The 22,260-nt window shown below is 50.3% G+C and overlaps 1 protein-coding gene across 1 annotated transcript in view; it reads left to right on the plus strand.

The window, feature by feature from the left end:
- Positions 1–22,260, plus strand: part of LOC105537311 (acetoacetyl-CoA synthetase-like) — a 37,017-nt gene that overhangs the window by 9,660 nt on the left and 5,097 nt on the right. Inside the window, 6 exon segments of the mRNA XM_011976890.1 lie at positions 3,612–3,722; positions 3,759–3,760; positions 4,771–4,894; positions 18,712–18,778; positions 19,504–19,562; positions 21,064–21,266. Of these exon segments, the coding sequence (XP_011832280.1) occupies positions 3,612–3,722; positions 3,759–3,760; positions 4,771–4,894; positions 18,712–18,778; positions 19,504–19,562; positions 21,064–21,266 (566 nt within the window).

Genomic DNA, 22,260 nt, shown 5'->3' on the forward strand with positions numbered 1-22,260 from the left:
CTGGGATTACAGGCATGTGCCACCACGCCCAACTCATTTTTCTGTATTGTTAAGTAGAGACAGGGTTTCACGTATTGGCCAGACTGGTCTCAAACTCCTGACCTCAGGTGATCCACCCACCTTGGCCTCCCAAAGTCCTGGGATTACAGGCATGAGCCACTGTGCCTGGCCCCCACGTGCATTTTTTGGTCACAACTTTTTTCTTAATGTAAAGTTGTGCTTTGGAAAATGGTTCATGCATGTGGTAAAAAATTTGGAGTCCACAAAGGTATCCTCATTGCTGCCGTCCCCCTTCCCCGAGGAAGCCCATGTTGTTTCCTTCATAGATGTTCTGTGCATAGGTGAGTGTGTGTGCTTGAGTGTTTGTGAGTGTGTGTAAATGGGACGAGAGCACCCCCGTTTTCTGTAGCTTAGGGTACATACCTCACTTCCCCTTAATGTGACTTACAGTTGATTCCATTGCTGCCCATAGAAATCTTTGGGTCACTGTTTGTTTGTTTTTTAGGCAGGGTTTTGCTGTGTTGCCCAGGCTGGAGTGCACAGTGACATGATCATGGCTCACTGCAGCTTCAACCTCCTGGGCTCAAGTGATCTACCCGCCTCAGCCTCCTGAGTAGCTAGGACCACAGGTGCACGCCACCACACTCAGCTATGTTTTTTTTTATTTTTTGTAAAAATGGGGTTTCACCATGTTGCCCAGGCTGTTCTTGAACTCCTGAGCGCAAGTGATTCTCCTGCCTCAGCCTTCCAGAGCGCTGGGATTACAGGCATGAGCCACCGTGCCTGGCCTAGGTCACTTTTATTTTCTTTTTACACATTTGTAGTTGTGATTTTTCTCCTTGTGATTTAAAAACACGCTCTCAGAGCGCCTCTTTAAGAGGTGCTGTTTGCCCGAAGCCCGAGGCCAACCCCCCAGGCTTCCTCCCCACCATTGGTTCCTCAGCCTGAGGAGGAGGATCTGAGCTCTTCTTACCAGCAGGGTGAGCAGCAGGAGGGAGGTCGGGAGCCCTGCCCAGACCTTGATGGTGGCAGAAACGAACGTGACTCACTCATTTTCTTGGGACACTTCCGTCAGTGACATGAAATGGCAGAGAAGACATCACATTTTATTCTTTGCCTGAAGGAAGAAATAAAATCTCTTAGAGTTGAAGCCAAAATCAACCCTTCTGGTTTTTGGAGCCGTGTCATTTCATGTGGATCTGAACATCCTCACACTCCCAATTCATGCACATAGAGCCTGATGAGGGAAAACATTTGCTTTATGAAAATACTTTTTACACGTATATGAGTTAACGAGTAGCATGTGCTGGACACAGTGGCTCACAACTGTCATCCCAGCATTTTGGGATGCTGAGGCAGGAGACTTGCTTGAGCCCAGGAGTTCAAGACTAGCCTGAGCAGCATAAGGAAACCCTGTTTTCACCAAAAAAAAAAAAAAAAAAAGAAAAAAAGTTAGCTGTGGCTAATTTTTATTAAAATTACCTGTGGCTGGGCACGGTGGCTCACGCCTGTAATCCCAACACTTTGGGAGGCTGACGCAGGCAGATCACTTGAGGTCAGGAGTTCAAGACCAGCCAGGTCAACATGGTGAAACCCCATTTCTACCAAAAAAAACCCAAAAATTAGCTGAGCATGGTGGCATATGCCTGTAATCCCAGCTACTTGGGAGGCTGAGGCAGGAATCTCTTAAACCGGGGAGGTGGAGGTTGCAGTGAGCTGAGATTATGCTACTGCACTCCAGCCTGGGCAACAGAGTGAAACTCTGTCTCAAAAAAAAAAAAAAAAAAAAAAATTAGCTGGGCATGGTGTGTGCCTGTAGTCTCACTTGGGAGGCTGAGGTGGGAGGATCGGTTCAGCCAGGAGGTCAAAAGCTGCAGTGAGCTGAGATCACACCACTACACTCCTGTTTGAGCAACAGAGTGAGGCCCTGTTTCCAAAAAACAAAAAGAGTTCAGACACCAGGCACAGGGGTTAGGGAGGGGTGCTCCTTGCCACCGCCTCTCGCACTCTCTTTGCTTTCTTCCCTGTGGGAGCGGAGTGACCCTGTCCTCAGCGTGTTCTGCCCTTGCTCTGCTTGTGTGTTGTGTGTGAATGCATGTATGTGGTGTGTGCATGCGTGTGTGATGTGTGTGGTGTGTACATGTGAGTGGTTGTTCCTCAACGTGTCCTGCCCTTGCTGTGCTTGTGTGTGGATGTGTGTATGGTGTGTGTGTGCACATGGGTACACGTGTGTATGTGTGTGTACGTGTGTGTGTGCGTGTGTGGTGTGTGCATGCATGTGGATGTGTGTGCATGTATGTGCGCGCGTGTGTGTGTGGGGTGTGCATGCACGTTTATGTGTGCATGTACGTTTATGTGTGCATGTGTATGGTTGTGCATGTGTGGTGTATGTGTGGTGTGTGCATGCGTGTGGATGTGTGTGCGTGTGTGTGCATGTGTGTGTGATGTATGTGTGGTGTGTGCATGCATGTGTGTGTGCATGTGTGTGTGTAGTGTGAGGGTCTTTGTCCTCTTGCAGATTGACCTTGCTGCTCTTTCCCTTCCCACACAGACTTTGGGGTTAGGGGATAGCTGTTGGCTGTTGTCAGCAGTGGACCTAAGTTGGGGAGTTCACACTGCTCCCCTGCATGGTGGCCCATGGAGCCTGACTCCCATTTCCAGCTCATTCCAGAAACAGGAGTGTTTTCCGTGTAGCATAGTCTCTTATGTGTGAGACAGTCCTTGCAACTGGGAACATTTCTCTTTTTTTCTTTTGAGACAGAATCTCTGTCACCCAGGCTGGAGTGCAGTGGCACGATCTTGGCTCACTGCAACCTCCGCCTCCTGGGTTCAAGCGATTCTCATGCCTCAGCCTCCTGAGTAGCTGGGATTACAGGCGTGCATAACATACATAGGTCATTCTGCCAGTGGGGCAATAATGCATTTTTGATGGATATCTTGTTGTCTTCAGCTTGAAGCTATCATGTGTAACTGTAATCTGGGTTTAGTTGCATCTCAGCCACCTCTACCCAGAGCCTCTTGGCCCCGGCCCCTGCTGTTGGTAGCCAGGCGTGGTGGTGCATGCCTGTAATTTTTGTATTTTTAGTAGAGATGGGGTTTCACCATGTTGCCCAGGCTGGTCTCGAACTCCTGAGTTCAGTCAATCCACCCACCTCGGCCTCCCAAAGTGCTGGGATTATAGGCGTGAACCACCGTGCCTGGCCACGTTTCTGTTTTTCCATGTAAATCATGTAAACCATGGCGCGCAAGCCTTCCCACATGATGGGTCCGCATAGGCGGTGTCTGCTGGGTAGATACCACAGGCAAAGCTTCCATTTTCTGCGATCCTGAATCTTGAGTTTCCGTGTGACCACAGGAGGTCATTTTCTTAGTGCATCCTCTCGCAGGAAGGCTCGGCCAGAACATCTGTCACCAGATGTAGGGGGTTTATTCCAATTTCCATATCACCTCTCCAGCTGCTCCCTGAAAAGAAGCCCCACCTGTCTGGGTGTTGCAGTGTTTGTCTGGGAGATACTTGTCCTCTTGGCACTTTCTCCTTTGTTGCTTACTAATTTAAAAGCTGTTTGTCTTGGGTTTCTGAATTTTGACTCCCATTTTGCCATTGCTTGCAGGAGGCACCGACATCTCCTGCTTCGTGCGCCAGAATTTTTCTCTTCCTGTGTATAAATGGGAGATTCAGGCCCAGAACCTGGGCATGGCCATGGAAGCGTGGAACGAGGAAGGTGATGGCTCCGCCAACTGTTTCTTTCTGTGATTAGGCGTGAGTTGGGAGCTTGGGAGCACTCAGATGTGTGACTTTGCTTGGTGATGGTTCTCCAAAACAGCCCTCGGAGGGGAGGCCCCTGTCACTTGTAGCGTGATGTCCTTTCCCCGCAGCTTGGTTTAACACCCACTGGGCTCCTGGTCCCCAGCCCCTGAGAGGTCAGGGTCGAGCTGGAGGACAGATGGAGAGCTGTGTGCTCAGGAATGGCAGGCAAGGGTGGTCGTTGCCCCGAATCTGAACCGGTGCTGGATACACAGGCAGTGGTCAGCTCTGAGCATCTGAGAGCCTGGTCATGAAAGGGATAGTCTCCCGCTGTGCTGGGCCTGGCAGCTAGAAATCCAGCTGTGCTAGGAGGGGTGAGCAGGGCTCAGTGCAGCTGCTCTGCAGAGCAATGCAGGAGTAGTCAGTGACGCTGAAGGTGCATACGTGCCCTGTGATCTAGGAATTCCACTCCTGGAAGACTGACTTGTGATCTGTGCAAGAATGTTTGTAACCCCATGATTTGTAACAGAAAACAAAATTAGGAATAATAGAAATGTCCATCTTTGGGCAGAAGTTCTGTGATCACACGTGGCGAATGACGAAGCAGTAAACAGGAATGAACCAGAGCAACACGTAGTAGCCCAAATGAGCCACCCAGACGTCATGCTGAGTGAGCTTAGGAAGATGCGGTACACGTAGAAGGACAGCGTGTGTGTGTTCCGAAGCATGCAGAGTGATGACACATGCTATTCAGGGATGCGTGTGGATGGAGCAAAAATGTTAACACACAGAGAAATAACCAATCGCCATGTTCAAGACGGCAATTTTGGGGAGCACATACAGGGAGGCAACTTCATCTGGGAGAAACACATTATCAGGCTGCCATGACAGGTGTGTGGGCGTGGACCATCTCTGTACCCTTGTATATGTCTGGAATATTGCATAATAAGTAATAGCTTAAGAGAGATAGCCAGGGTGTGTGGCTGTGGTGTGTGTTGGGCTTATTTTTAATTCTCCCATACTAGGAAAGGGTTTGGGGAGACAGCAGCGAGCTGCTATGTACTAAGCCGATCCCTTGCTAACTCACACACTTCTGGAACAATGAGAACGGCAACAAGTACAGGAAGGCGTATTTCTCCAAATTCCCAGGTCGGTTGGAGAGATGCAGACAGAGCTGCCCAGCCTCTGCCTTGGCTGGGCCTTCTGTGTGTCATTGTGTATCCTCATCCTTCCCTTCCCATCTTGCCCCTCCCCTCTTCCTTCCCCCACCAGGGCTTGGAGAAGCTGCATATAGCTCATTCTGCCAGTGGGGCGATAATGAATTTTTGATGGATATCTTGTTGTCTTCAGCTTGAAGCTATCATGTGTAACTGTAATCTGGGTTTAGTTGAATCTCAGCCACCTCTGCCCAGAGCCTCTTGGTCCCGGGCCCTGCTGTTGGTAGCTGGCATGAGCCTCTGGTGTGCATGTGGCAGGGTGGAGGGTGCAGGGCCCACTCGCTGAAACAGGGAGATGCCTGCCTGTTCAAGAGGAGTGGCATGTGGAAGTGGTGTCTGGCTGAGGTCTCTTCCTTTGTGTGTCTCACCATCATTCAGTCCTCATGGAGATGCTAGAGGAAGAGCACTTTTGCGGTGGAAGGATTTACAACCCGACACGTCACTCTCACGTAGACTGACACTCCTGAGTGTCGTGTTTTGAGCGCTGCCTTGCCCCAAAGCAGGCGTGATACTGTACCTTGTTTTAATGTGAATAGACTCTCCCTTAGATACCTAACCTTGTTTTAACATGAATAGACTCTCCCTTAACTGAGAAAGCCAGATGGACTCCATTGGCTCCTTCATTTACAAGACATCAAGGGCTCCTCACCCACCCGCTTCCTCAAGGACTTAACTTGTGCAAGCTGACTCTCAGCATATCAAAGAGTGCAATTAACTGATAAAGTGCTGTGGCAAGCTGTGTCCGCATTGCCCAGGAATTCGCCCAGGTGATAGTACCCTAAAGCCCCCGTGGCGTTTGTGTCCAGCAGAAAACACCCAGAGCCCCCACACCTGTCACCTTGTGATGAATTTAAAGCCCCTGCACCTGGAACTGTTTTCCTGTAACCATTTGTCTTTTTAACTTTTTTTTTTGCCTGTTTTACTTCTGTACGATTGCTGCAGATAGGCTCCCCCTCCCCTCTCTAAACCAAAGTATAAAAGAAAATCTAGCTCCTCCTCTGGGGTCGAGAGAATTTTGAGCACCAGCTGTCTCTGGGTCGCCGGCTAATAAAGGACTCCTGAGTTCCTCTCAAAGTGTGGCGTTTCTCTGTAACTTGCTTGGTTACATTTGGAGTCCCCAGCAAGATACTCGCCACCGGGTGAGGGCCGGGCTGACTCTGGGCTCCCCCAGACGGATGACGGGCTTACAGGGGAGGCGCCACCTGAAGAAGTTTCAGGGCCCCACAGGTGACCGTCTTCCGGAGGAGGACGGATCGACCACCAGTGTGTGCCCACAAAAAATTCAACTCCTGAGTCCTCTGTTTCTGGTCCCAGAAAGGTAAGTCAGATCTGACTCTCTTTCTCTGGGAGGGAAGTGGCTCTGAAAAGGGCCCTCCCTTTTTAGCTCTGCCCGCATTCCAGGACACTGGAGGACAGAGTCCTGGTTTTCTGTTAGGCGCCTCTGTGTGTCTCTGCGAGGGAAGCGGCCCTGACGAGGGTCCTCCCTTGACTCAGACCATATTCCAGGATGCTGGAGGACTGAGTCCTGGTTTCTGACAGGCCAGCCTCTCCATTAAGACTAGTTTCTCTCTCTCTCTCTCTCTCTCTGTTTTGTGTTCTCTCGTTCAGGCCTCCCGGAGATCTCTGTTTTAGAACGGGAATAAATAAATAAAACTGAGGACTCTGTGTGTGAGTGAGTGTGTGACTGGGGAGTTCAAGGGCTTGCGCTTGAATTTCCAGTTTGTAGCTCCACGGCTACAGCTATGGAGGTCGAATGGGCCCTCACCTGCAATTCCGTGGCGACCTCATAAGGCTTAGGGCAGCATCAGGCATAGCTCCAGATGAGCTGGGGGTTTGTACCGGCCTGCCAATGCTAAGAGGAGCCTAAGTACCCTCAGTGGGAGCGGCCAGGCAGGCTGCTGCTCCCATCACAGGACCCCCTCCCTTTGTCTATAAAAAAAACGTTGTCATAATTGTTTATATGCCCTGAGGTCTGTTGTCTTGTTTGGTGTCTGTTTAAATTCCGTATGTCAGTTCATCGATACTGCCCTAGACGACTGGGTAAGAACTTCAAGGTCCTCAGTACTGATTTTCTATCACAGGAGGTCCAATTTCTCATGAGTGGTTTGGGCTGGCCATCACAGTCCTGCGTTTTCTGAGAAACAAATCTGGTGGTGGTACGGGAAACAGTGTGGGAAACATTCGCGTGTTTAGGATTTCCAGCGCCATAAAGGTTGGTGGCGTCTAGATTGCCACACTCCACGCCCAAGTGACTGGGCCACCTCCACATTAGACCAGCGGTGAATTGAGAATAGCCGCCCTGCAGACTTCCTTGCTCATCTTTTGTATCATCCGGTAACTTTTCCTGTGCCCCTGGATAAGGAACTGTGCAGAGAAACCTACGCCCGTACTGCTTTACTCTGCCTGGACTCTTACTCTGTTCCTCTGTGGCTACTCTCCTACCTTAGGAAAGATCTGAGTGGCCCCTTTCCTCCTTATCCCCATCCCTTACCCCACACATCTTGTTTTCCTGTGTCACAGCAAGTCTAGTGCCCCCAAGACTTGGCTCTACTCTCCCTTCTTAAACCCTTGAAAGAAAGGGCCAAGTTTGAACTTTTTGCCTTCAAGTTGTGGAAACACCGAAGATTTTTAGGCTATAAGTCAAAGGGGAGAGGGAAGTCACATAGGTTCCACTGGCCTTGGACGCGCCTCTTGTCCTCTCCCTAAATCTCAGAGCTTAAGATGATGAACCTTATGTGGCAAGAAGTGTTAGCTATGGTTGTTCTCCTACTCCTGGTTATGTTGTTTCTGTTCTTCTGATACTGCAGCCCCCCTGCCCTGCCAGTTTGTGAATTTCTCTGTCCGTGCTGGGTTTAATATCTTTGCTTAAACCTTGTTAATTTGCCTCCAGAATGGGAAACTCTTCTTCCCAGCCCGATAAAGATTGGAGCCCTCTCCAATATATGTTACCAAATTTCTCTCTGGGCTTCTCAGAGGATTATGGGGTCTGCCTTTAAAAACGCAAACTCCGGACACTGTGAAGTAGAATGGCCACAGTGTGGAGCCAGGTGACCCCCAGAAAGGTCACTGAACCTCGCAGTTGTTCAGGCTGTGTGGTGGGTTGTTGCTGGAACTCCCAGTCACCCCGATCAGTTTCCCTACGTTGATCGATGGCTGAGTTTGGTCTGGAGCCTTCCTCCATGGCTCCGCTCACGCACCATTCATAATTCTACCTCCAAGGTCCTTTTGAGCCAGACCCCACTTTCTCTTCGACCCTCAGCCAGCTCGTCTCTTCCTGTATTGCCTCCTTCTGAAGAAGAGGAACGTCTCCCTCACCCAGTTTCGCCACCTCGTAACCCTCCTGCTCCCTTAGAATCTTCCCTTGTCTCCTCAACTACGTCCCCTGTGGGCTTCCTGCTTATTGCCTCCCAATTGCGGCCATGGCAGGAGGAGGTAGCCCCCCTCCTCCCGCTGAGAGAGGCACAGATCCCTCCAGGTGAGTGCTCAACTCCGTTCTTGGTTTACGTCCCCTTTTCTACTTCTGACCTGTACAACTGGAAAGCTCATCATCCCCCCTTTTCTGAAAAGCCCCAGGTCTTGACCTCACTGATGGAGTCCATGCTCCGGACCCATCAGCCCAGCTGGGATGATTGTCAGCAGCTCCTTTTAACCCTTTTCACCTGTGAGGAGAGGCCCGAAAGCATTCCCTCGCATCAGCTGACAGGCCAGAAGAGGAAGCCAGAGACCTCCTTGAGGAGGTTTTTCTCGCTATCTGGCCTAATTAAGACCCAGATTCTTCAGGTGGGAAGAGAGCTTTAGATGATTTTCACCGGTATCTCCTTGTGGGTATCAAGGCAGCCGCTCTAAAACCCATAAATTTGTCTAAGACGACTGAAGTTGTCCAGGGGCCTGATGAGTCACCAGGAGCGTTTTTAGAATGCCTCCAGGAGGCCTATTGGACTTACACCCCTGTTGCCCTGGTGGCACCCGAAAATAGCTGTGCTCTTAATTTGGCATTTGTGGCTCAGGCAGCCCCAAATATTAAAAGAAAATTACAAAAGCTAGAGCGATTTGCTAGGATGAACATCAGTCAGCTTTTAGAAATAGCCCAGAAAGTTTTTGACAATCAAGAGTTTAAACAGCAAAAACAGGCAGCTCAGGCAGCCGAAAAGGCCGCTGATAAGGCATCCAAAAGACAAGCGAAAATCTTGGCGGCAGCCATCCAGGAAGCCAGGAAGGGAAGGCCCCCACCACAGAGGAATGGCCAGGGAACCCTGGGTCACTGCCAGAAAGGCAGGAACGGTGAACGGGCTCCCCCGGAGAAAAACCAGTGTGCTAATTGCACGCAGACTGGGCACTGGAAGAAGGAATGCGCATTAAAGCCAGAGGAAAAACCAGAAGAGAAGGAAGTCCTCACCCTCCCTGCAGCGGAGGAGTCTGATGACTGATGGGACCGGGGCTCCCTCCCTCTTGGCCCCCGGGAGCCCATGGTGACCGCTACAGTGGGGGTCCAGCCTGTACACTTCCTAATAGATACTGGGGCAGAGCACTCGGTACTGCAGACACCCTTAGGCAATGTCTCTAATGAAAGAGTGGCTGTGTAAGGGGCTCCTGGAGCTATTCAGGAATATCCTGTCACACACTCAGGAGAAGTGAGTTTAGGACAGAAAAGAGTAACTCACTCATTTCTTGTGGTCCCAGAGTGCCCTTTTACCCTCCTTGGACAAGACCTGCTCCACAAGCTGCAGGAGTCTGTCTCCTCCTCAGCCCCAACAAGCTCACCTCACGTTAGGGGACACAACACCCCCTCCTGCTCAGCTCCTGCCAGCCACGCCTCTTGTCAGAAGAATCTCTCTTTCTTTCACTGTCACAACTGCTAAAAAATAAAACTAATCCTTTCCTATTGGGCTTACAGACTCTCTTTCTTCGAGTCTGGGCCGAGTCAAACCCCCCAGGACTAGCAAAGCATCATCCATGGGTAGTTGTAGAACTTCTGGCCACTGCCCTGACAGTCCAGGTAAAACCGTGTCCTGTGAGGCAGCAGGCTAGAGAGAGGATCAATCCGCACATTCAGCAGCTGTTACAAGTTGGTGTACTCACACTATGTCAGTCCGCCTGGAATACTCTATTGTTGCCAGTCCAGAAACCCGGAACAAATGATTACCGCCGGTACAGACTTGAGGGATGTTAACAAGCGGACAGTTACCATCCATCCAACTGTCGCCAACCCTTATAATTTACTCAGCCTGCTCCCACCAGGACATACAGTATACACTGCCTTTGACTTAAAGGATGCTTTCTTTGCTATTCCTCTGGCCCCCAAAAGCCAACCTATCTTTGCTTTCGAATGGACAGATCCTGGCTCAGGAGACACCACCCAGTTAACACAGACTGGGTTACCTCTAAGTTTTAAAAATCCCCCCACCCTTTTTGGGGAAGCCCTTCAACAGGATCTTATACCATTCATGCCAGTCACCCCAATTGTACTCTTCTTCAGTACGTGGACGACCTGTTATTCGCTACTGAAACTAGTGACAGCTGCCTGCAACATACTAAGGACCTACTTTACCTCCTTCAGGAGCTCAGGTGTCAGGTCTCAGCAAAAAGGCTCAGCTTTGTCTTCCCAGAGTGTCCTACCTGGTATACAAAATAAAAAAGGGCACTCACCAGTGCCCGGAAGGAAGCCATCCTGCGAATCCCCACTCCCATCACCAGGGGACAGGTACGTGAATTCCTGGGGGCCGTGGGATACTGTCACCTATGGATATTGGGGTTCATGGAGATTGCCAAGCCCCTGTACGCTGCTACAGGAGGGAACGGCTCGCTAGTTTGGACTGATACAGAGGAACAGACTTTTCAAAACCTAAAAAAGGCATTAACTGAGGCCCCTGCTCTAGCTCTCCCAAATATCTTAAAACCATTTTACCTTTTTGTTCATGAAAGCCAAGGAGTTGCTAAAGGGGTACTCACTCAGACCTTGAGGCCATGGCGACGTCCAGTGTCCTATTTGTCTAAGAGACTAGACCCTGTGGCCTCCAGGTGGCCAAGTTGTCTGGTAACCATAGCAACAACAGCAACCCTGGTCCAGGAAGCCGATAAACTGACTCTGGGCCAAAATGTAACCCTTACAGCTCCTCATGCTGTAGAGACTTGACTACAAAGTGCCTCTGGCAAATGGATGTCAAATGCCCGCATCCTACAGTATCAGAGTTTACTGTTAGATCAGCCTCGCTTAACTTTCTCTCTCACAAGATGTTTAAATCCAGCTGCCTTGCTCCCTGATCCAGACCTTACCACACCTGTCCATGACTGCCAGGAACTGTTAGAGACTGCAGAAACTGGCCGACCTGATCTCCAAGATGTGCCTTTAAAGGAGGCAGACGCCACCGTGTTTACAGACGGTAGCAGCTTCCTTGAACAAGGAGTTCGAAAGGCTGGTGCTGCTGTCACTACGGAGATGGATGTACTATGGACCCAAGCACTGCCAGCAAGTACCTCGACACCGAAGGCTGAGGTGACGGCCCTCACTCAGGCCCTCCGACAGGGTGAGGACAAACGTACTAACATTTACACTGACAGTAGGCATGCTTTTGCTACTGGGCCTGTACACGGAGCCATGTACCAAGAGCGTGGGCTACTCACCTCAGCAGGAAAGGCTATCAAAACCAAAGAAGACATTTTGCCTGGCTTGAAAAGCTGCTTGGCTCCCCCAACAGGTGACTGTAATTCACTACAAAGGACATCAAAAAGAAGACACGGCCATTGCCCGTGGTAACCGAAGAGCGGACTCTGCAGCCCAGGAGGCAGCTAGACTCCCAGTCGCGCCTCTGACCCTGCTGCCTGCAGTGTCCTTAACGCAACCTGACTTGCCAGATCACCCAAAATATTCTCCAAAGAAGGAAAAACCGGCTTTGGATCTTCAGGCCAGCAAAAATCAGGAAGAAGTAAAACTGGCCCACCTTCTAAGGAGCTGTTTCGAGATCCCCCACCTTCAGGACTTAGTTAACCAAGCAGCTCTCCGGTGTACAGCTAATGCCCAGGTAAACGCCAAGCAAGGTCCTAAACCCAGCTCAGGGCACCGCCTCCAGGGAGACTCGCCAGGAGAAAGGTAGGAAATTGACTTTACAGAAATAAAATCACACCAGACTGGGTACAGATACCTTCTGGTACTAGTAGACACCTTTTCGGGATAGACTGAGGCATTTACCACCAAAAACCAGACTGCCACCACGGTAGTTAGGTTTTTACTCAATGAAATAATCCCTCAACATAGGCTGCCAGTGGCCATAGGGTCTGATAATGGACCAGCCTTTACCTCGTTCATAGCTCAGTCGGTAAGGCATTATTCAATGGAAACTCCACTGTGCCTATCGACCCCAGAGCTCTGGGCAGGTAAAACACATGAACTGCACCCTAAAAAGTACTCTTACAAAATTGATCTTAGAAACTGGTGAAAATTAGGTAAGACTCCTTCCTTTAGCCCTTCTTAGAAGATGCACTCCTTACCAGGCTGGGGTTTTCACCTTTTGAAATCCTGTATAGGAGGGCACCGCCTCTCTTGCCTAAGGTAAAGGATACCCATTTGACAGAAATCTCACAAGCTAATTTATTGTAGTACCTGCAGTCTTTCCAACAGGTACAAGACATCATCCAGCCACTTGTCCGGGGAGCTCATCCCAATCCTGTTCCTGACCAGACGAGGCCCTGCCACTCGTTCCAGCTGGGTGAGCTGGTGTGTGTTAAAAAGTTCCAGAAAGAAGGACTCACTCTTGCTTGGAAAGGACCTCATGCTGTCATCCTTACCACACCGTCAGCTCTAAAAGTGGCCGTGACTACTATAATTACTGGATTGGCAGGACCCCTTCTCCTTCTCTTGTTTAGTCTTCAGACCTTATGTGTTAAAACTGGTTTCTTAACTTTATAAAGCAGTGCATAGCTTCTGTCAAACTTACGTATCTTAAAACCCAATATAACCCCCTTGTTATAACCGAGGAATCAATGATTTGATTCTCCAAAAACCAAAAACGCAAGTGGGGAATGTGATACCCTACCTTGTTTTAATATGAATAGACTCTCCCTTAGCTGAGAAAGCCAGACGGACTCCATTTGGCTCCTTCATTTGCAAGACATCAAGGGCTCCTCACCCACCCGCTTCCTCAAGGACTTGTGCAAGCTGACTCTCAGCATATCAAAGAGTGCAATTGACTGATAAGGTGCCGTGACAAGCTATGTCTGCAGTTCCCAGGAATTCGCCCGGATGATAGTACCCTAAAGCCCCACGTCTGTATCTGGCAGAAAACATCCAGAGCCCCCACACCTGTCACCTTGTGATGAATTTAAAGCCCCTGCACGTGGAACTGTTTGTTTTCCTGTAACCATTTGTCTTTTTAACTTTTTTTTTTTTTTTTTTGCCTGTTTCACTTCCGTACGATTGCTGCAGCTAGGCTCCCCCTTCCCTCTCTAAACCAAAGTATAAAAGAAAAATCTAGCCCCTTCTTTGGGGTCGAGAGAATTTTGAGCACTAGCCGTCTCTCAGTCGCTGGCTAATAAAGGACTCCTGAGTTCGTCTCAAAGTGTGGCGTTTCCCTATAACTCGCTTGGTTACAACACAGGGAAGTCTTTATTTAAAGCTCTGATTCCTGTCTCCCTCTATCTTTATTTCATAAGCAGTCTCGAGTTATTGCTGCCATATAATTCGTCGTGTAGCCTTCTGTTTCAGAGTTATTTATACTCGGTACTTGCTCGCTGCAGTCTCTCAGAAGGTGATGTGGTTTAGCGTAGACGTATGGAGAATCAGAAGGTGATGTGGTTTAGCGTAGACGTGTGGAGAATCAGAAGGCGATGTGGTTTAGCGTAGACGTGTGGAGAATCAGAAGGCGATGTGGTTTAGCGTAGACGTGTGGAGAATCAGAAGGTGATGTGGTTTAGCGTAGACGTGTGGAGAATCAGAAGGCGATGTGGTTTAGCGTAGACGTGTGGAGAATCAGAAGGCGATGTGGTTTAGCGTAGACGTGTGGAGAATCAGAAGGTGATGTGGTTTAGCGTAGACGTGTGGAGAATCAGAAGGCGATGTGGTTTAGCGTAGACGTGTGGAGAATCAGAAGGTGATGTGGTTTAGCGTAGACGTGTGGAGAATCAGAAGGTGATGTGGTTTAGCGTAGACGTGTGGAGAATCAGAAGGCAGCAAGTGCCAGGATTTGCCAGGAATCTTTTCTGCCCTGTGTATTTGCGTGTCACCGTAAAACCATTGTGCCTGGAAGAGCGCCTTCCTGCCACAGTGCGGGGCGTCCCCCCAGGGGTGGCTCAGCCTCCACTGCATACCTGCTGCACCCATGCCCGGAGCCGTGAGCGGCTGTGCAGATAGACGAATGCAGAAAAGCAAGAGTGGATGTAGAGAAACACTCTTCAGATGACCCTGAAGAGGAGGGCAGGGGCTCCTGCCTTGGGAGGAGAGGCCAAAAGGATTAGAATCTCAGCTTGAGGATCCATCCAAGAAATGACAGCCCTTCATCTTCTGTAACATTGCTCTTTGAAAACTCACTTTTCTGTCACTTTTTTGGTCACATGTGCAAGGGCTCATGTGATGTCTCTCAGGATTAATTTCAGAATAACCTCTTTTTGAAACTGATATTCCTTTTTGGAGAAAACATATACTTTGTGATATGTTATATTTCCATTTTTGCCTTGGCTGCCAGGAAACTCAGAGCTGAAATCATTGCTTTGTTTTTGTAGTCCTCTTATCTTTAGAGTAGGATTTTGTTTCTCTTTGAGTAATCCTATCATTGAAGTCAGTTTTATAGGTAGCTTCTTCCGATACTTCCTGGGTGTAGATGAGAGACATGAATAAATGTGGAAAGACAAAGACAGATCAGATCATGAGATCTGAAGCTGTTTTCCTGGACAGGGTGAACATAGGCTGCACTTAGACCATTCCTCAAGCACCAGCGCTGAGAGATTCTTGGGCTGTATAGGAAATGGCGTGGTGGCAAAATCAAGCAACAAGAGCAAGTCTTCCTTTCTACAGCTGGGAGTGGGTTTACGAACATTGTTACCTTAAAACATGATGCTGGGTGAAAACGGAAACAGGCCGTGTGCTGATCAGGTATTGCTCCTCACAAGAGGGCATTAGCTGCGGGGGTCTGCCCGCAGACCCTGGCCCAAACGACAGATGAACGAATGTACACTGAGGCACAGATACTCTGCTTTTCCAGTCCAGCTGAGGGTCTGAGGCCACTCACAGACTCCAAGGAGAGTCCTGTAAAGAATGGCAGCCACGGCCCTCAGCAGCTTGTACTCCAGGCAGTTATTTAGTATATAATTAATAACAGAAGCTCTGAGTCAACACACTTATAGATAATGATTAAAAGCAAGGTTCCAGAAGCACACACCATTAGTGGGTAATATCCCTGGTTGACCTCCCAAGAGAGCCATCCTGCCCTCAAATGTCTGAAGGTCAGTCTTAAGACCACATGAGTAAACAAGTTAACTAGTTAACTTCCCCACGTCCCATTGTTTACTATTCTAATCTATTTAACTAAAGGTAATGGGACCAGGCCGCCTTTAGCCCTGTCTATTACTGAAGTCATGTGAAAACCCTCAGGCCTTCCGGAAGGGTTTTGTGGGTATCATAACTAGTCTTTTTCCCATCAGCCTGACCGAATCCCATCATGCTGGTATGGAAAGATTCAGGAAGATAGTAAGTGAAAATGAGAGTTCAAGAACAGAGGACATAGCATCCCTTTTGTGTAAATTGTATTCTTTTTTTTTTTTAGATACAGGGTCTCCGTCTGTCCCCCAGGCTGGAGTGCAGTGATGTGATCTCAGCTCACTGCAGCCTTGATCTCCAGGGCTCAAAGGAACCTCCCGCCTCCCATGTAGCTAGACTACAGGTATGTGCTACCATGCCTGGTTAATTTTCGTATTTTTTGTAGAGATGAGGTCTCTCTCTGTTGCCCAGGCTGATCTCAAACTCTTGAGCTCAAGCAATCCTCCTGCCTCAGCCTCCTCAAGTGCTGGGATTACTAGTGCGAGCCACCACAGCGGGCCTTCTGTAAATTTTAAAAATAAAGAATATATGTGTGATTGTGTGAATAAATGAATAACAAGTGTGAATAAGGGCTTACATGAGTGGTGAGATTATGAGCCCATTTGGGTTTTCTTTATGGCTTTTTATTTTTATTTTTTGAGACGGAGTCTTGCTCTGTCGCCCAGGCTGGGGTATGGTGACACCATCTCAACTTCTCCTGCCTCAGCCTCATGAGTAGCTGGGATTACAAGCACGCATCACCACACCAGTCTAATTTTTGTATTTTTAGTAGAGACGAGGTTTCACTATGTTAGCCAGGCTGGTCTCGATCTCCTGACCTCGTGATCTGCCCACCTCGGCCTCCCAAAGTGCTGGGATGACAGGTGTGAGCCATCGCACCTGGCTGCTTTTTATTATTTTTAAAAACCTAATATTTTAAAAGAAAGTAAAAGCAAGCTTAAGATTTAAGTCATTACAGATGACACATTCCAAACAGGCCTCATCTGTTATTGGCAGTCACCTGTTCCCACTGTGGTTTCACTATTGCCTCAGCTCTCAGGAGGCTCAGGGCTGAAGTCAGTGCCTTGAAGAATGGGAATGATGTCAATCTGTTCAGTCTGCTGTAGAAAGGAAGACATTGCTTCTGCGGCTTTGTTTTGCCATCAAGCCGCTTCCTTTGTGGTGCCCTGGAGCCAGCCGCTACTTGTGGATTCCTCCTCTCAGCTCGGCTTTGCAAGAGATCAAAGTGTGTCACGGGGAAGTTTCCACAAAAGAAAAGTTCTTCAGAGTGGATTTACATCTTCCTTTTTCTCTTCATTTCCAGGGTCTCAGTAATTAGGGCACAGTACTACAAATGGCCCAGAAAACCCAGAAATTTCCCATCCAATTCAAGGGAGATCTGCCTCCAGGCAAACAAGACTGTGTTGCTGCTGGCAGCAAAGTTCCAGAATGAGGCAGGATTCCCAGGTGAGCGGCACAGGCTTGCAGCTCTCATCTCCTGGGGCTGCCTTTCTGAACTCAGTTTGCTGAGTGGCCGTACAGATGTCCTCCTGCAGAAACCGGGCACATCAATTGCAAGCCTAGGAGTGGATTTTTTTTTTTTTTCCTGATTTGTGTATGTGAATCTTTTAAAAGTCCAATGAGAGGCCAGGCACGGTCGCTCACACCTGTAATTCCAGCACTTTGGGAGGCCAAGGCAGGAGGATCACCTGAGATCAGGAGTTTGAGACCAGCCTGACAAACATGGTGAAACCCGATCTCTACTAAAAATACAAAAATTAGCTGGGCGTGGTGGCAGGCACCTGTAATCCCAGCTGCTTGGGAGGCTGAGGCAGGAGAATCGCTTGAACCCAGAAGGTGGAGGTTTCAGTGAGCCAAGATCGCACCATTGCACTCCAGCCTGGGCAACGAGTGAAACTCCATCTAAAAAAAAAAAAAACAAGTCCAATGAGAAAGAACTGGTTTCATTCTCCAGCCTGGGGAGGTGGGAGGAAGACCTGAAGGCCTGCAATTCTCTTTTTTGCATCAGATTAAGTAGCTTAGGGCTCATTTCACTCTCTTTAGCTGCCACCCAGGGACCATGCACTTCCTGCACAGTCCCCTTGGCCTTCATCCCTGTAGAAGGCTTGGCTGTGGCTTGTGGCAGTGTCTCTTTCACCATGTCACGTGAAGGCGTGGATAGACTACGTAGCTGTCGAGTCGTGAACTGTTTGGGTTAGCGCTTGCCTCGGAGTGGAGAAGTGCTGGAGAAGTGTCTCAAAATTTGAGAGAAAAGAGATGTTTTCTGAGGCTACCACCCGTCAGTGAAGACATGGAAGCTGGCTTCTTTACTGTTTTTCCTTCCTGGATCACAGGAAATCTTTGGGGCTTATTTCAGGAGGACAGCCTGATGCTGAGGCCGATGACTTCCCATGTTGCAAAGCGGCAGAGATGCGCTTTTGATGATGGCCAGCCAGTTCCCTAGTGTGGCTGACCAAGGGCTGAGGGTGAGTTAACTGCTCCTTTGGTGACTCTCAGATGTGTGGCTTCTCTTCACTGTTTGGCACCTGGGTGGAGGATGTGGCAAAGGAACCTCTCTCCTTAGATGCTGCGTCCAAACCTGGGATTTGATCCCCTTGGTCGATCAGCTTCACGGCACCACCCAGCACGCAGGCCTTCTCTGAACAGCTGCACATGTGGCCACTCATTAGCCTGCTGATACCATGCTGCCATCACTTCTGGCTCTTTCCTCTTCCTCCACCCTCCTCGTCCCCTGGGTTTGACCTGCTAATTGGTTCTCCGTCCGTGTGGTTAATGCTTTGGTTCAAGCCTGCATGACTAGGACTGGTGCAGTAGCCTCCTTCCTGGCCGTGAGCTGTTGTATTACGTTCTAAGATCTGGCCCCAACCTCTGCACACCTTGTGCCCTCCACTGCCCCGACCACTCTTGCTTCCCAAGATGTGGCTCGTTCTTTCCTGTGCTCCACTCAGAGTTGTCTCCAGATGCTCCTGAATTCCTGGGTCCTTGCTGGTGCCCCAGGAGCTGCGTTTCTCGTCACCGGCTGTGTCAGAGCTGCCCAGGAAGCAGCCCCCACTAGAGGGTGTGTTCCTTGGGGCAGGAACAGTCTGGCTCCCTTCTGCCCCCAGCCCGATGCCAGACCTGCCTCTGGGCCCCAGATGTCTGCGGACCTGCACCCAGCATCTGTCCAGGCAGCCCGTCATGGCCCCTTCTCTTGGGGTGACCAGACGCCTCTGCCATCCTTGCAGGTATCTGGGCTCATAGTGACTGCAGAATCAACCCCAAGACCGGCGGCATCGTCATGCTTGGCTGGAGGTAAGGGCTGTGGAGTCAGCTTCTCTGCCCTGGAGCCTCACCTTCCAGAGGCATGGGGGTCCGGGAGGAGGCATTTTCTGTGACAGTCAGTGACCCTCTTCCTGGGCACCCCACTCCAATCCAGCACCAGGGTGTCCATACCACCCACACCTCTACTGATGTCTGGGACCCCCCACCCCCCACCGGCTGGTGCGCCATGCTTCCCGCCCCTGTGCCTGTGCACATGCCTCCCCTGAGCCTGAAGATCCCCTCTGAGGAAGCATTGTCTGCTCAATCTGCGACGTGGCTAACTGTCCCCCATCTTGGACCCTTCCTGTGTCATTCCTGGGGTGGGGCATCCCTGTGCCAGCTTCCTTCCCAAGGGCTGGGTCTGGGCGTGATCCAAGTTTCCCTGCCCTGTGATGGGGTTCTCAGGTAGGGGTGTCAGGGTGGGGGGTCCCACAGCAAAGGCACAGCAGTGTCCACACCCGGGACAGGGGACGCGTGTGCAGGTGGGAAGGGAGTGAGGTGACAGCTGTTCCTGCACAGGGGGGCCTCCCTCGATGTCGAGCTTTAACCAGAGAGGGAGAAAGAGCCAGGTGGAGGGGCAAGGAGCTGGGGAGGGAAGCATCCATGACTGGTCCTGGGGGATGGCATGCGGAAGGCGGGGGTGACCACCCTCCCCTGGGACCCCTGGGAGTTGCCTCACCTCAGAGCTGCGGTGTAGCCCTGACCTCTTCTTCCAGTGACAGCACGCTCAACCCCAACAGGGCGCGGTTCGGCGGCCTGGAAATCTATGACGTTGGTATACTCTTCTTCTCCCTGAGCGTTCTTGAGTATCCAGGAAGGAGGAGGGTCCTGGTGCGAGCCCCAGGGGCCATTTCCAAAGTCCCTACCTTTGGCATGACTCTGGCCCCTTGGTCTCTGGTGTGACAGTGGACGTTTGAGAGCCTGACCTCCTTTTCAGATCATACCTTGCACACACTGCCGTCCTCATAAAACCTCGAATGGGGTCTTTAAGGCCCCTTGGCCCATCCCCTTTCCCATTGTACTTCATCCTCCTGGTGAGCTCTGTTGGGTTGGTTACTTGCTTTTACTCTTCTTTCGTTTTGTTTTTTTGAGACAGTCTCCCTTTGTCACCCAGGCTGGACTGCCGTGGCGTGATCTTGGCTCACTGCAACCTCTGCCTCCCAGGTTGAAGCAATTCTCATGCCTCCGCCTCCTCAGTAGCTCGAATTACAGACATGCACCACCACGCCCAGCTAATTTTTGTATTTTTAGTAGAGACGGGGTTTCACCGGGTTAGCCAGGATGGTCTCGATCTCCTGACCTCGTGATCCACCCGTCTCGGCCTCCCAAAGTGCTGGGATTATAGGCTTGAGCCACCGCGCCCGGCCTACTTTTGTTTTTTGAGACAGGATCTTACTCTCTTACCCAGGCTGGAGTGCAGTGGTGCGATCTTGGCTCACTGCAACCTCCACCTCCTTGTCTCAAGCGATCCTCTCACCTCAGCCTCCTGAGTAGCTGGGTCTACAGGTGTGCATCACTATGCCCAGCTAATTTTTGTGGGTTTTTTAGAGATGAGGTTTTGCTATGTTGGCCAGGCTAGTCTCGAACTCCTGAGCTCAAGTAATCAACCCACTTTGGCCTCTCAAAGTGCTGGGATTATAGGTGTGAGCCACTGTGTCCGGCCACCTGCTTCCTTTTTTTTTGAGACAGGGTCTCACTCTGTTGCCCAGGCTGGAGGGCAGTGGCAGAATCAGCTCACTGCAGCGTCGACCTCCTTGGCTCAAGCAATCCTTGTGCCTCGGCTTCCTGAGCAGCTGTGTCTACAGGCATGTGCTACCATGCCTGGCTTAGTTATTACTTTTTTGTGGAGACAAAGTCTCCGTATGTTGTTCAGGCTGGTCTCAATCTCCTGGACTTAAGTGATCCTCCCACCTCAGCCTCCTAGAGTGCTGGGATTATAGGCATGAGCCACCGTACTTGGCCCTCTTTTTTATCTTGAATTAATCTGTTATTAAGCGACTAAGGCCCACACCTGGCCCCCCGGTAAAACATTGCCTGTCCTGCCAGAGCTGAAGTGCGCTCTGCCTCCCCAGTGATGGGCTTTCCTCCACTTGTGAAACAGCTCCCTCAGCAAATGTCCCTCCAAGGCACTCCTCCTTGGTGGGCTGGGGGAACACAGGCACCCCTGGTAGGCCTGGGGGTCACAGCCTGCCCCTCCTGCTCTGCCAGGTTGCTGTGAGGCCCGACCCCACACTGAGGGGCCCCCTGTCTGAGTGTGCCCTCTCCTGTCTTCACAGTGGACTCCTTCAAGGAGGTGGAGGACAGCCTGTGTGTCCCCCAGTATAGCAAGTACGGGGAGGAGAGGGTGATCCTCTTCCTGGAGATGGCCTCCGGGCACGCCTTCCAGCATGACTTGGTGAAGAGGATTCATGACACCATCCACGTGGGCTTGTCTGTGCGACATGTGCCCAGCCTTATCCTGGAAACCAAGGGCATCCCAGTACGACCATCTTCTGCCAACGAGGAGACTGCTGCCATCACCCCATGAGCCCACACATCGAGGGGCGCTCACATCTGAGCAGCTTGCTGGTGCTTTATGTATCATTTGTCCACATTGCCTAGCAATGCCATCCTCTCCCTGCCATCTTTTTTCCTACCCTTTCTGAGACTGCATTTAAAGCAGCTTCTGCTAAATACCCATGTTCGGAGGGTTAGCGGGCCCAGCCCTGCAGGTCCAACTGGCTTCCCCTGCTAACCCCTGGTTTTAGTGTGTTCTCAAAACTTTTAATGAGCACATTAGTTTTAACTTTTTTAAAAATTTTATTTATTTATTTTTTTGAGACTGAGTCTTGCTCTGTCACCCAGGCTGGAGTGTGATGGCTCAGTCTTGACTCACTGCACCCTCCACCTCCCAGGTTCCAGCAATTCTCGTGACTCAGCCTCCTGCCACTGTGCCCAGCTAATTTTTGCATTTTTAGTAGAGACAGTTTCACCATCTTGGCCAGGCTGGTCTCCAACTCCTGACCTCGTGATCCGCCCACCTCGGCCTCCCAAAGTGCTGGGATTACAGGCGTGAGCCACCGCACCCAGCCAATTTTAACTTTTTAAAGAGCTGCTGGGAGCTGTGGCTCTTGCCTTTTAATTTTAAGTTCTGCCGATACAGACAAGACTTGACTCTTTAGAGGCAGGTCTTCAGAAGGCTGTGTTGTTGCCCCTACACCCCAGCTCCCGGCCCCAGTACACTCTGCTTCGATTCTTTGTTGGGGAGGAGGAGGTTCACCTAGATTAAATCAGTTTTAATTTGCATTGCTTACAAAATGGATGTCTCTGCAAGCTGACAGAAGCTGTTTTGTGTGTGTGTGTATGTGCGCGCACACGTGTGTGTGAGAATGTACACACACAACAATTTAGACAGTGGCAGGCTGTATTTAAAGCCTACAGACTGGCTATCCATTAAGGAGAAGATGGGAGCAGACCCTCACTGAGTTCCCGGG

This window comes from Mandrillus leucophaeus, unplaced genomic scaffold, assembly GCF_000951045.1.
Source record: "Mandrillus leucophaeus isolate KB7577 unplaced genomic scaffold, Mleu.le_1.0 Scaffold170, whole genome shotgun sequence".
Taxonomy (NCBI): domain Eukaryota; kingdom Metazoa; phylum Chordata; class Mammalia; order Primates; family Cercopithecidae; genus Mandrillus; species Mandrillus leucophaeus.